Source organism: Corylus avellana, chromosome ca2 (assembly GCF_901000735.1).
Source record: "Corylus avellana chromosome ca2, CavTom2PMs-1.0".
NCBI classification, from domain to species: Eukaryota; Viridiplantae; Streptophyta; class Magnoliopsida; order Fagales; family Betulaceae; genus Corylus; species Corylus avellana.
The window spans coordinates 33,781,243-33,794,392 of NC_081542.1; the positions used below are offsets into that span (position 1 = coordinate 33,781,243).

General features: G+C 35.1%; 1 protein-coding gene across 2 annotated transcripts; it reads left to right on the forward strand.

Moving 5' to 3' along the window:
- Positions 1-8,283: 8,283 nt before the first annotated feature.
- On the forward strand, positions 8,284-11,049 carry LOC132171542 (trihelix transcription factor ASR3-like). 2 transcript variants are annotated; one of them, XM_059582884.1, is made up of 2 exons: positions 8,284-9,848; positions 10,538-11,049. In XM_059582884.1, exons 1-2 carry the CDS (start codon positions 9,230-9,232, stop codon positions 10,900-10,902), a joined length of 984 nt encoding a protein of 327 aa, XP_059438867.1. In that variant the 5' UTR covers positions 8,284-9,229; the 3' UTR covers positions 10,903-11,049. The 2 variants fall into 2 exon arrangements, with proteins under 2 accessions (XP_059438867.1, XP_059438866.1); XM_059582883.1 differs by having other exon boundaries at positions 8,284-9,844; positions 10,522-11,049.
- Positions 11,050-13,150: the final 2,101 nt, after the last annotated feature.

Below are 13,150 nucleotides of genomic sequence, written 5' to 3' on the forward strand. Positions count from 1 at the left end.
CAAGACAAGTTCCATAAAATTTGTAAGAATCCCTAACAAATGAAACAACCAAGTCAAGATATGCATATTTTTTATTTTTTATTTTTACAGGTTCTGCAATGTCTAACTCCCTTAAGTTTTCTAATTGACCCATGTAACAAGTGTTAGGTCAATGACTCCCAAGCTAGGTGGCTTTAGGGCACTAGATGTAAAACATCCCAAAAGGCTTTTTAATTTAGGTCAAAAAGGCTACGAAACCAGACTAGCCATATCTTAAATCAACACTGAACTTCACAACTTTTGACATGAACACTCAATGCTTAACGAGGCAAAAGGTCCGGTTACTCAATGAAAAACTCAACATGATTTTTCTTTTATTTTTCCCTTTATATATATATATATATATCTTGTAAGCCAATGGTTATTCATCAATAGGTCATCCAACAAATCTCAAAGAGAACAAGCTTAAGCTCAAACATCATACCTCACAGAAAACATGCTAATGTGCTCATAAAAATTTATCTCAAAACAAGTGAAATCTCTTCTACCCAAAAATAAGTCAAGGGACTCAAACTCCTAATGACATAATGATGTGTTCAACCCTTTAAGCAATCCAATTAAATGCAAACCATAGTCACAGTTTAACTCAATCTTGACAAAAACATAGCACAATTTTATTTTATTTTTTTGTCAAATTTTTTAACACAAAAAGACAAATAAAAATAAACAAATAAGAACAAAAATAAATAGACAAAGTGTTTTTCCATACCCCAAACTTGAATTGCACATTGCCCTCAATGTGTAGTATAGAAATACATTATCGGAAGTAAGGAAATCTAAGTGTGAACAAGGTTAGGGCGTCCCCCAAACTTAAACATCAAAACACATGTCAACAAAAACTAACAACAATATTTTTTTCACAAATCAAAAGATCAATTGATGTTAGAAACAAAAACAAATAAAAAGAAATGCAATATAATGAAAAGGGAAAGAAAGAATTTGTGGAGTGAAGTGCAGAAAATAAACTGGAGGAGAAAACTTTACAGGGCTTCCCCTTATCATGCGGATGTCCAACCAATCCCTTCCACCCCTTCTTCTTCAAAACTTCATAGCCCTTTGGAAGGATATTTCGCCATCTTATATAGGATTTCTTGCTTTGAAGGATCTTCTTAGGAAAGTGGTTCCTAGATTTGTGTGTTTGTGTGCTTGTGTGCGCAAGTCCTTGAGTATCTTGACATAAGATGGCTCTTTGAGACATTCAAGCGTTGAAGCTTTGGATTCTTGATGTGTCTCAAGAGGGACAGTAATGCAGGCAGGAGCTTTAGTACTCACTTCCATATCACTGGGCAGATTAGGATCCGTTGGGGGCTCACTATTCTCAGGGTGCTCAACTTGCTCAGGGTGCTCAATTTGCTCCTCTTTCTCTTTCTCCTCTTTGTTATCCACAATTTCCTCTCTCTAGTGTGATGGTGACTTGGGCATGCTCATGATAAGAATTTTCGGAATCATCTTCATCAATCATGTAGTGCCTTTCAACTATCAGCTGACTTTGAAGCTCTTCTTCCTCTATTCTGTTGAAGTCAGCAACTAAATAACCGATCTGTCCTTATATCTTGGTCATGGCCTACTTAAGTTCTTGTATGTCTTGTATGGCTTGGGAGTTGGAATTCTTGAGCTCTTGTATAGCTTGATTATTGCTCATGTTAGTATTCTTCATATCATGCTTTATCTCTTGTATGTTCTTATCCATTGATTACATGAATGCTTTTATCATGTCTTCCAGTGATGATTGTGGTGCAGGCTGTGGCATTTGAGTAATGGATTGATCTGCAGGTGGTTGAGCTTGGTGATCGAATTGCGGATATTCTGAATAGTGCGATTCATCGAATTGGTGAGCATAATTTCCTGTTGCCTGAAATCAGATTAATTATTCCATCCCAGGGTGTAAAAATTGGAATTTGATTCAAACTCCGGGGTGGAGATATTAGTGTTCATTTGCTCATATGAAAAATCAGAAACTTGTCCCCAGTGTGGACAATTACTAGAACTATGATAAGGATTTGAGCAGTATGAACATGGCTCATGTGTGTAAAAATTTTAAGGGTAGTTAGTACGAGCTGGTGTCCTATAACTAGGAGATGCATTAAAATCATTAAAATGAAAATTCATGCTTCCCCTTCACTTTTTAGCACATAAAGCATTAACCAAATTTTATATATATATATATATTTTAAAAAAACTAAAATTTAAAAACTCACAAAAATGACCAAAAATAAATTTTTGGCAAAGATCTACGGAACTGCTACAATTGCAGCCTTTGTTGTGATGTGCGCTCAATCGCACTTGAGTGAAGATGCGGCAGAACTATAAAACAAGCCAAAAAAACAAAACAAAACAAAAACAAGAAAAATCTTTCTTCTTTTTTTTTGTGATTATTATTACTAACATGAATAAAACAAAACAAATTGCAAAAAAATAAAATCCTAATTATAACTAGTAGAAGAATAAAACTAATATAGAAATAAATTGATTTCAAAAATTAAACAATTCCCCGGCAACGGCGCCAAAAACTTGTTGTGCAAATTTTAATACTTGCATGTGCACGAATCGTTTGCAATATAATAGATTGTAAGTGCGAAGTCGAACCCACAGAGAATTGTATTTTTTAAAGAACAATTTAAATCTAAACTAATTAAATCCTAACCTAGTTCCAAAAGGGTTTTGAATTTTGGTATTAAAAGACAAACATAAACTAATTAAAATAAACTAAGAGATAAAATACTAAGGTTTGGGAATCCACACTCACCGAATCATAACAACATACTTTCATGTTTATCAATATTAATCTGAAGTTCTCATAATTAAAATCTTAGATATGTTTTACTATGCTTCAAACAATTAATCAAAATCATCCCATGTATCCATTCATTGCACAAATCACAAGAGAAATCCAATATAAATTAAATCATCAAATGTATCCGTAAATCACAAAAGATATCCAATCTTAATTGAAACACCAAATGTATCCATAAAACAAATCACAAGGGATATCAAATTATTTAGGCAAATAAAATCAAGCAATCAATTATGTGAAATTATCTTAAATTATCAAGTGTATCCTTGAATCACAAAAGATATCCAAGAATCACTTCACACATTGAAAAAAAGTAAAACAATTGAAATATTAAACACAATAAAATCATATAAATAAAGACTTACATGAAAGTATTGATGTTCTTCATCGGTGAGGTTTCATCCCCAATCTTAGTTGGGAATTTAGCTCCACATAAAAATAAAACTTAAATCTAAAGAAAACCTAAACTAAAAATAGAAAAACTGTAGAATTTTGCTCTCTGAAATTCTATATCTTTCTTGAATGCAAAGAAGTCTATTTATAGGCTTAAGGAAGTCCTAGAAGTCCAAGTAAACTTAGATAATTCAGAGGTCTGTCTCCCAGTCAAAATAGAAGTTTGATATCGGAATAGGATTCGTCCAAATTTATGTCCTTTAATTGCAGGGCGATTTTGGCATAGTAACCATCCAAATTAGGAAAATCCTATCTCACACTGAATTGTAGTATTTTGAGTTATCTTTCCAATTCCATTTGAATCACTTCAATTCAATATTTGAGCAGAAAGTTATGGTCAAAATACTGAGACATGTGCAGAATCTAAATTTGAATCAAATCTGAAATTTTATCCAATCTGATCTTTAATCCAATCTGATCTTTAATCCGATTTAACATGTTCTTGGATTTGGTTAGACTTAACCACATCATCTAGGTCTTCTCAAAGTATGCTTTCTTCCAAACTTTGCATTTTTCCCTTTAAAGCTGTAATTTTTCTTTATTGACCTACAAAACATTAAAAACACAAAACTAACACAAAATATTAAATAACGACACAACTAAAGGATTAACTAATGTAAATAAAGTGATCAAAGTATGCAATATTTGACACTTATCAAAATTTCTTGTATGTTTGTTTACTAACAAATGATTTGGATTCCCTCTTGAAGTTGGTGTTCCCACAACGTTAGATGTGATTACCCGACGTAGTGAGTTCTATTGACCGACGATAGGTCTCACTCTACAATACATCTAAATAATCAATACTTCACATCTTCACAAACTTCTCAAGATTTAAAATCTAGGTCTAAATAGTCTCTAAGGAGTTTATTGTATATTCTCAATATGCAGTATCTTTATGAAAAGACAACTCTTTGGTATGTTCAGTACCTTAGGTCTCAGCACACTACACATCAATCTTGAAGTCACCGCTTCGCTTGATCAAGGTAGATCACAAAAATTCGATGTGTAACAGTCTTATTCAAAATGGAATGTCCAATTCCATTTGCTGACTGCGAACCTTATATTTTAAGGATACAAGGACTATGGACTATGACCTTGTGTGATAACCATGTTACTCACACTCATATCCATATTCAATGTAATCATAGGACCTTTTACATGCATAACAAATATAATAAACCTGATAATAAGCATGTAAAAGACATTTTATATGCTATATGCTCAATTCATTTTAATTAGTGAATATAACATTTATATTCATAACAGACATTTGAATATCAACACACACACACACACATATATATAATCATTGAGATTCAAGGCATAATCCCAACACTAAGAGCTAGAATTGGACTTAGGCTCTTACTCGAATTAAGACTTTTAATAGGACTTCTTTACCCAGATTCTTTCATAGAACCCCACCTGGATTATACCTCCTGCTATTTAATTAATAGCTCTATGAGCTTGTCATTGGCCTTGAGGCCCAAGATTCGATGGGCTTGTAAGGAAAATTTATTCCCAACAATACTAATAGCTTAATTTGAGATTACACGAATCACATCATGATGTATCTAATGATAATACGTAGAGTTTAGGATTTAGGGTTTAGGGCTCACGAGCCCTAAAACGAACCGGGCTATTCGATTGTTATTCGGGTCTAGCTCACAAGCCCCAAACGAGTCGAGATAGTCGGTTGGATCGAGTCTTAAATGGGTCGAGTTCACGAACCCTCGCCGAGTTTAGTCAGGTGAGCCGGGAATGTATCATTTGCTAATCGAGCGGATTTCTATAATAGCGAGCGGGTTAGAATAGTGTCGGGCTCGATTTCAAGCTAGCTTTAATTGGACGGGTATCGAATGGGTTCACAAGCGGGCCGGCTCGTTTACAGCCCTAGTTTGTATTACACTAGTTGTTTGTATTACACGCATGACTCTCGTTTGGATTACATTCTCTCCTTTTCTTTATATGTGATTCTAGTGAATATAAAATAATAGTAATAATAATAATTTTTTTAAAAAAAAAATAGAAGACCCATCACCCTTATACCGGAAGAGCTACAGCCCAAAAGCCTCCTAAATTCATGTTCTTGTGTTTTTTTTTTTTTTTTATGACGTAATAAACATGAAGAGTTTTATTTAATGGAACAGCTGAGGATATATGGGTATCATGTCGGATGGGGACATCTCACACGTCGTCGTCTCCCAGCTTTAACCACAGTCCAAATTCATTTTCTGCCAAGTAGGGGCCAACTATGAATTCACTGACCAATTGAGAGAAAGAGAAGAGAAGAGAGAGAGAAAGAGTAGCACATGAAATGACGACATTAGCCTTCATTTTTTTGTACCCTAAAAGTTCAGGCTAGACTCCAAAAACTAAGAACGAAAGAGACTAGTCGGGGCTTTCATGGGCCCATCAGAGCTGTCCTCTCTGGTTCAACCCTTTGGTCAAACTAGTAACCCCGGGCCCCCACCACCCTCATGTCCAAGCTGGCATAGTTGTTTTTTTTTTTTTTTTGAAAAAAAAAAGGATTGCTTACGTGGCATCCAGGCTTTAAATGTCCTTTCCCTCAAAAGGCGAATTTGACATCTGTATTTCTCTGAAAAGACAAAACTGCCCCCTCCACACACACACACACCCCCCCTTTCCAGAAGACCCTCATTTTTGTATGGAAAAGGTCAGTAATTAAATATTATTGAGGGTAAATCAAATGATTAGGGGTCCTCACTCCTCACTCCTGCTGTTTAGCCTTTTAATGAAGATTTCATCTCCTTGATCTTCTTCAAGCAAGTATATGCTGCTTCGCACACAAATCCTGTACAGAGCTGTATCAACTTAACCTTCCACACTAATGATTAATGTTGGTCAATGGTTTGTGAAAGCAAGGTCATATTATTGTTCGCTAATTAATTCTAAAATTATGCACTTCCTGAAATATATACACATTTTGTGTATTTTGTAGGAAAATGGGTAAAATCTTATAAAATTTAGGACGATATTATCCTCATTTTTAAAATTAAGACACCTTTATCTCACTATTTTGCTTAAATCCCTCTATTTTAAAATGAAATGCAAAAGAGGATGAAATTTAAAAAAAAAAAAAAAAACAAAAACAAAATTAGGGGGGTAAAAATTTAATTTCAAGAATATTTGTAGGATTATTCTAAAAATAAAGGGAAAAATATTATCTGGCCCTTAGGTTTTTATGTGATTTCAATAATATGGTCTTTAGGTTCGTATGTTTCAATTGACACGTTAGTGTCTATATTAGAACCTTATATTAATGTTATATCGTTAAGCGTTAAGTCATATATAGAAAAAAGACCAAACTCCATAAACAAAAATCATATTATTCTTCATCATATTTTTTTGGATTTGTAGCATTAGAGAGAAAATTGTTAACTTTGACATTGATATTGGGTGCTGACATGAACTGTGGCGTGACAAATAAGACACATGTGGTAAATCACTATTGAATCTTAATTCAATAATAATTTTAAAAGTCACTTCAATTTTAAGAAAAAGCAAAACAAAAGACCAAACTCTATAAACAAAAATCATCTTCTTCGTCAACATAATTTTTTTTTGGATTTATAGCATTAGAGAGAAAACTATTAACTTTAACATTTATATTGGGTGCTAACATGAATCATGGCGTAACAAATGAGATACATGTGATAAATCGCTATTTAATCTTAATTCAATGATAATTTTAGAAGTCATATCAATTTTAAAAAAAAATTAAAAAAAAAAAACCGTAAGTCTTACATTTAGCATTATTCATTCTCACCTCTTCCTACTTAGTCGGAATTCTAGCCTAGTCAAACTAAGTGTAAAGAAAATGTAAGTCCTTTAAAGGACATGCCTTTGTATTGCATTAAAATTGCCCTGCAAACACCTTACAGAGCCTTAGTCTGCTCTATATGGTTTCTAGATCTTAGACCCTTTTGTTGTGTTCTCTGTTCTTTGACAGAAGAAGGCAGGCCCTATAAAACTGAGGTATAGAAAAAGCCTTACACTAGGAAGGATACATAATTGAGTCATAAGTTTGACTCTCCTACTTAATTTTCAGTAAATTAACTCGTGGTGGAAATTTATCTGATGATTGTATTATGTGTGTAGGATAGGGGGCTCTATAAACCTAGGGAAAGAATTAGGTGTTGAAATAATAGTGGACCAGTCATTAATAAATAAATAAATGACTTTAGAAGCAAGCTACAAAATTGTGCATGCTCAGGAATGATTCTACAGATTGGGCACTTGAGTAATTTGGTTAAAACAAAAAAAAAAAGTAAACAAAGAAAATAATGACAACCCCAAATACTGCAAATCAGATCAGAAGGTCGGTTTACCCGAGTTTTAAATAACGTGAGACTTAGTATTTATGAGTGTTAAAAGTATTTTGAATAATGACAGTTATTTTAGCCACTGAAAATATATAATTTTTTTTTCTATTTTAGCTATTATTTTTTTAATACAAATTTCAAGAATTTATCTATTTAATTCACTACTATTTAGAAAAACTATTCTACTGGACAAAAAAAAAGAAGACAGTATTGGAGACAAAAAAAAAAGGACAGTCTTTTAGTGCGTATGCCAAATGCTCAATATAAACTATTTATTTTATGTAGGCTATTCATGTTCTCAATATGAAATCGAAGTATTACGATTTCTCTCCTTAAATCCATGATGTCTCTTCCGGGTTAGGTTTTAATACTATTTGTAATTATTAAAAAAAAAAAAAGACAAAAACGCTCTCAACCTTTGCACATTCTCTACCTTAAAATGATTAATTAATTTAAAACTTTCTTAAAAACATTTATAAAAGATCAATAATGTAGAACTCAACTCTCATAAATGTGGTTACAAACAACTGACTTTATGTAGGGCTCACATGTTTTCAAAATGTGACGTAGTGTTACACATCTTGTGTCAGCGATTATGTGCTACAGAAATTAAAACCAGACTACACAAAAGGCCTCGTGAAAATGGTGGAAGTGAGATGTTGTTGTTGTGCTATTTTGTTCGCATCAGGTGCAACTGAGTTCAATATCAAAGGAGGCAACTCTTTGGGAGTGGCTCACAAAAACTTCAACTCATGATGAAACTTGCAAATTCAAACGGGTGTGATGATTGCAGGCTAGACCACATGTGTAGGGGTAGTGGTAGTCATGCTCTCACACACTCTACTGCATGCAACACATGATCTTTTTCTCTCCCAATCTCTCTCTCTCTCTCTCTCTCTCTCTCTCTCAGAAATTTTTCGGGGTTTGTTGATCTGTCAGTTTGAATGGATTTGCTTGGCCTTTTCTTATAATGGTACGCTTGATGGCTCTCTCTCTCTCTCTCCCTCTCTCTCTCTTTCTGTGTGTCTCAGTTTTACTCACTCTGTGGGGAGCAGTGGTTTGAATAAGTAGATTTAGATTTGGGCTTTAAACTTTGAAGATTTCTGAGGGGAGTGGTGCAAATCGAACCTAAAGCTCCAAAAAGGTTGAAAATTTCAAGGAAAAGGAGAGTAGGAAAGATGGTGAAAACAGGCACCTGATGTTTGTGTGCTTCTCTCAATCTTGTTATCATTATCATGTGCTTGCTTGCTAACCCTTCACAACCCCAACAAAACCATGGAAATCAAATAATATGACCTATATTTGTATTTAGACTCATCTTTTGCTGAGCCATATTTTTGGAACCCACTGATACATGTTTAGGTGTACCCATTAATTGTCTTTTACCTAAATTAGCAACCTTATTGATCTTGACTAGTTTGAACTCCCACATCAAATCAAGCCTCCAAAAAGAAGAGCAAAAAACACAGATAACAAATTTTACCCCCACCATGCTGCCCCTCTTCCTCCATCTGTTTTAGATACATAGCTTATAGATAGATAGATAGCCACTACTTTTCTCTCTCTCTGTCTCTCTCTTGCATGCATCTTGGTGGTGATGGCTGATCCTGGAGGAAATAGTATAATGAGGGACTACAGGAAAGGGAACTGGACACCCAATGAGACAATGATTCTGATTGAGGCAAAGAAGATGGATGACGAGAGAAGAATGAAAAGAAGTGGGGACAGTGAAGGGAGGAACAAATCTGGAGAGCCAAGATGGAAATGGGTGGAAGATTATTGTTGGAGAAAAGAGTGTCTGAGGAGCCAAAACCAATGCAATGACAAGTGGGATAACCTTATGAGGGATTACAAGAAAGTGAGGGACTACGAGAGGAAGATGGCTGAGGAGAAGGCAGGAGGGTCTTATTGGAAGATTGAGAGGAATGAGAGGAAAGAGAGGAATCTGCCCACCAATATGTCGCCTCAGATATATGATGCTTTGGTGGATGTGGTGGAGAGGAAGGGAGTAACTCATCAGAGGCTTGTTTCTGCAGCTTCTTCCAATCCCAACAGTGTTTTTGTTAGTAGCATTGGTCAGCCTTCATTACCTCCTCTTTTGCAGCATCACATCTCTGCTGCTCCAGCTCCGCCATTACCACTACCATCTCCACCACCACTGGCGGCGCAGCCTCTTCCAGCTGCTCTCACTTATTCTCAGCCAATGCCCACAGTAGGTGCTCTCCCTCTCCCTCTCTCTCTATGAATCATAAAGCTCCATTTCGTTTATGCATTTTCAATTTCCAGCACCATTTTTTTGATAATATGGGTGTTAGGATAGTAGATTAAGCAATAAGCATCAGCAATATTGTAAATATTATTAAGCAAAAGCTTCACTTTCTTTTTTATTAAGCAGTTTTTGGCACTGCATTGTTCTTGGGTAAACTGATGACATTTTCACGAAAAAAAAAAAAAAATCCTCAATTTTGGTACATGAGAATTGTTCATGGGTTAGTTTTGAGAAAAAATCCTTCCCAAAACTTTCATTCCCGACCTCGGATGCCAAGAATGGTGACAAAGAGTTTCGCTAATTTAGGTATTCTACTGGACCTTCATGGTCAGAATGTAAAATTTCATGCTGAACCTCTGACGAATATTTCTTCACCACAGCCTTATTCTTCGTAAGTTTATTTATTTATTTGTTCAGTTATTTGATTAAGAAAATGTGCATTTTACTCCAATGGGTACTTGAGCAACTGAGATGCTCCAAATGTCATGCCGGAAGCAAGCATTTATGATTAAGATTTGAAGAAAAAAAAAAGAAAAAAAGTGACATTTATTGATGGCTTTGGTGTCATAATTTTCAGTTAGTATTGATTGGTTTGATTTGGTTCCATATATGATTTGGAGATGCGTGATAGCTCAGATTTTGAAACGAGTGAGCATTCAGACTCACCGGCGAAGAGGAGGAGAAGAGGAAGCGGAAGCGGGGAAGAGGGAACCGGCGGTGGCGGCGGCGGCGGAAATACAAATGCAAGCATCTCGCATGAAGTGGGCAGCGCCATATCCAGAAGCGCTTCCATCATAGCAGAAGCCCTCCAGGCGAGCGAGGAGAGAGAAGAGAGGCGGCACAGAGAGCTTCTGAGTTTGCATGAGAGAAGGCTGAAGATAGAGGAGTCTAAGACGGAGATAAGCAGGCAAGGCGTGAGTGGGCTTGTGGATGCCATCAATAAGCTTGCGGATTCCATCCATTCCTTGGCTTCCCACAGCAACCAACCCCCTCCAAAATGATATTACTAGTAAATAATTTTAAAAAAATATATGCATTAATTAATTTTTTAGCTTTAAGATAGGGAATTCCATTTGGTTGGTTGGTTGGTTGGTTGTACATAATTTAATGATTATTCCATTTCTGCTCTATTTGCATGTTGGATTATTCACTTTTCTTAATCACTCTAATTAATTATATCTCTGTCTACCTCTCTCTCTCTTGTAAAATTTAGATTTTAATTAATTAGACATAAATATATGAAACATTTCTCTTAAATTTTGGATCAAGGGCACGTAAATGTAGGTTAAAAAGTTTTATTTGCTAATTTACTTTAAAATAATTAGATCGAGATATTTATATTTAGCAGTATATGACGAAATGCATAACACACATTAGTATATAAACATTAATTTTAATGTGTGTTGTAAAAATATTTGACCACTTGATTATGGATTTGGAATGATAGAGTAAAGTTCATTTCAATTGGGAATTATTAGCAAAAACATTAATAAACAACTTAAATTAACACAAAAACTCACAAACAATAAAAACAACTATAAGCTTTGTACCGTATTATAATCATAAAGTAAAAAGTAGTATCTAAAAGGTTTTACCCTCGTCTCGAGAGTTAAACATTTATTGGTTTCCCAAATTACCCTCATTTAGGAGGTGGCAAATACTGAAAAGCCTCTTAAAAACCATCGCCTCCCCTAGCAATTACTACAAAGTGTCAAAGTGATGGCCGCAGAGACTGTGTGATGCTGTTGTTGGTGGGTGAGCTTTTGGGGGCTTGGAGGCTTTGCTCTAGTGGGTGAGGGAGGGAGATTACAAGGTTCACAATTGGTATACTCTTGGGGTTGCATGGAGTATGTTAAGTTTTATAAATTAGCTTCATTCGGTGTACAAAAATCTTATGTATAATTCATTTTTATTACCAAGTGTTTTGGTATAAAAATGTAAGGTGAAACTACTTTTTGTCCCCATAAACTATAATGTCTTTGCACTTTCTCCTTATAAACTGCCAACTATACTACTTTGCCCTCATGAACTACCATTTTGTGTCCCAAACTCCCTTCTGTTAGTCAAAGCCGTTAACTCAGATGGTTAACCCGTCACTTTGCTTCACTTTACCCCTATGAACTACAACGCATTGTCACTTTGTTCCTATAAACTACAACGCATTGTCACTTTGACCGGCTGAGTTAACGATTTTGATTGACGGAATGAGGTTTTGGGCACAAAATGGTAGTTCATGAGAGCAAAGTAGTACAGTTGGCAGTTCATGGGGAGGAAATGTCAAGACGTTATAGTTCATGGGGGCAAAATGTAGTTTTCCCAAAATGTAAAGGGTTTTGGAGTGTTTGGTGAGTTAGTGGGGTATCATGTTCAAAGTTCATCATGACAAACAAGCGACGGAGAGCTACAAAGAGGTCTTGACCTCCCCTATTCAAACCATGTCACAATGGACAAGTGGCAAGAAACCACAAAGAGCTCCCGGCCTTCTTCTATTCAAATCCCTTCATGACACGACCTGTGTAAAAGCTGTCATATGTTAGAGAGTTAGCAATGAAATCATAGCCTCCGTGTCATGCCGCGAATATCCCCATCATGACGTGAAGGAAAAATTCCTAAAAGCATAAGTTACAGATCTGATTCTCATTTGGGTCGTCTCTTTTCCCATTGCTCTCAATGAAGCTTTGGATGGTTTTTTGTGAGGAAGATGATATGTAGGGTTTTGGGCTACCGAAGGAGTCGGTCAAAAAATGGATACTACAAGGAGATTGTCGAGCTTAGAAGCAAACAAGTTGCTTGTTGTCTTATAGGGTTTAGAATTTGTACAAGGGGTTTTGTAAGTATTTCTTGTGTTTGTAATATGGATCTTCTTGGTTAGTTATTTCATAGGTGTAGCTGTTCCGGCTTGGTTGTGTGATTAACTTTGTACTTTTTATTGATTATGATTCTTTGATTAGATTTTTAATTAGAAATTATTATTATTATTATTTTGGTTAGAATCATTCCTTAGGTTCTATCAAATGATATCAAACTCAGTGTTATGTGAAAAACTCTTAATAGGTAAATATTGCAGTTTATGCGGAATTAACAGATATTTATCTAAGCAAAACAATCATCAAAATATGAGCAATCACACACAAGGATTTTGGTAACGAAAAAGAAACATTTTAGAAACACAATCTAAAAGTAAAACCTCTCCAGGGCAGTCAAACCTGAAAAATCACTATCATAATATTATTCAGAGATTAAGACACT

Bases quoted from the DNA above. Each gene is read 5' to 3' on its own strand.
- LOC132171542 (XM_059582883.1), top strand. From the start codon at position 9,230: ATGGCTGATCCTGGAGGAAATAGTATAATGAGGGACTACAGGAAAGGG. The intron at 9,845-10,521 runs GTAGGTGCTCTC...TATGATTTGGAG, and splicing joins ATTCTCAGCCAATGCCCACA to ATGCGTGATAGCTCAGATTT.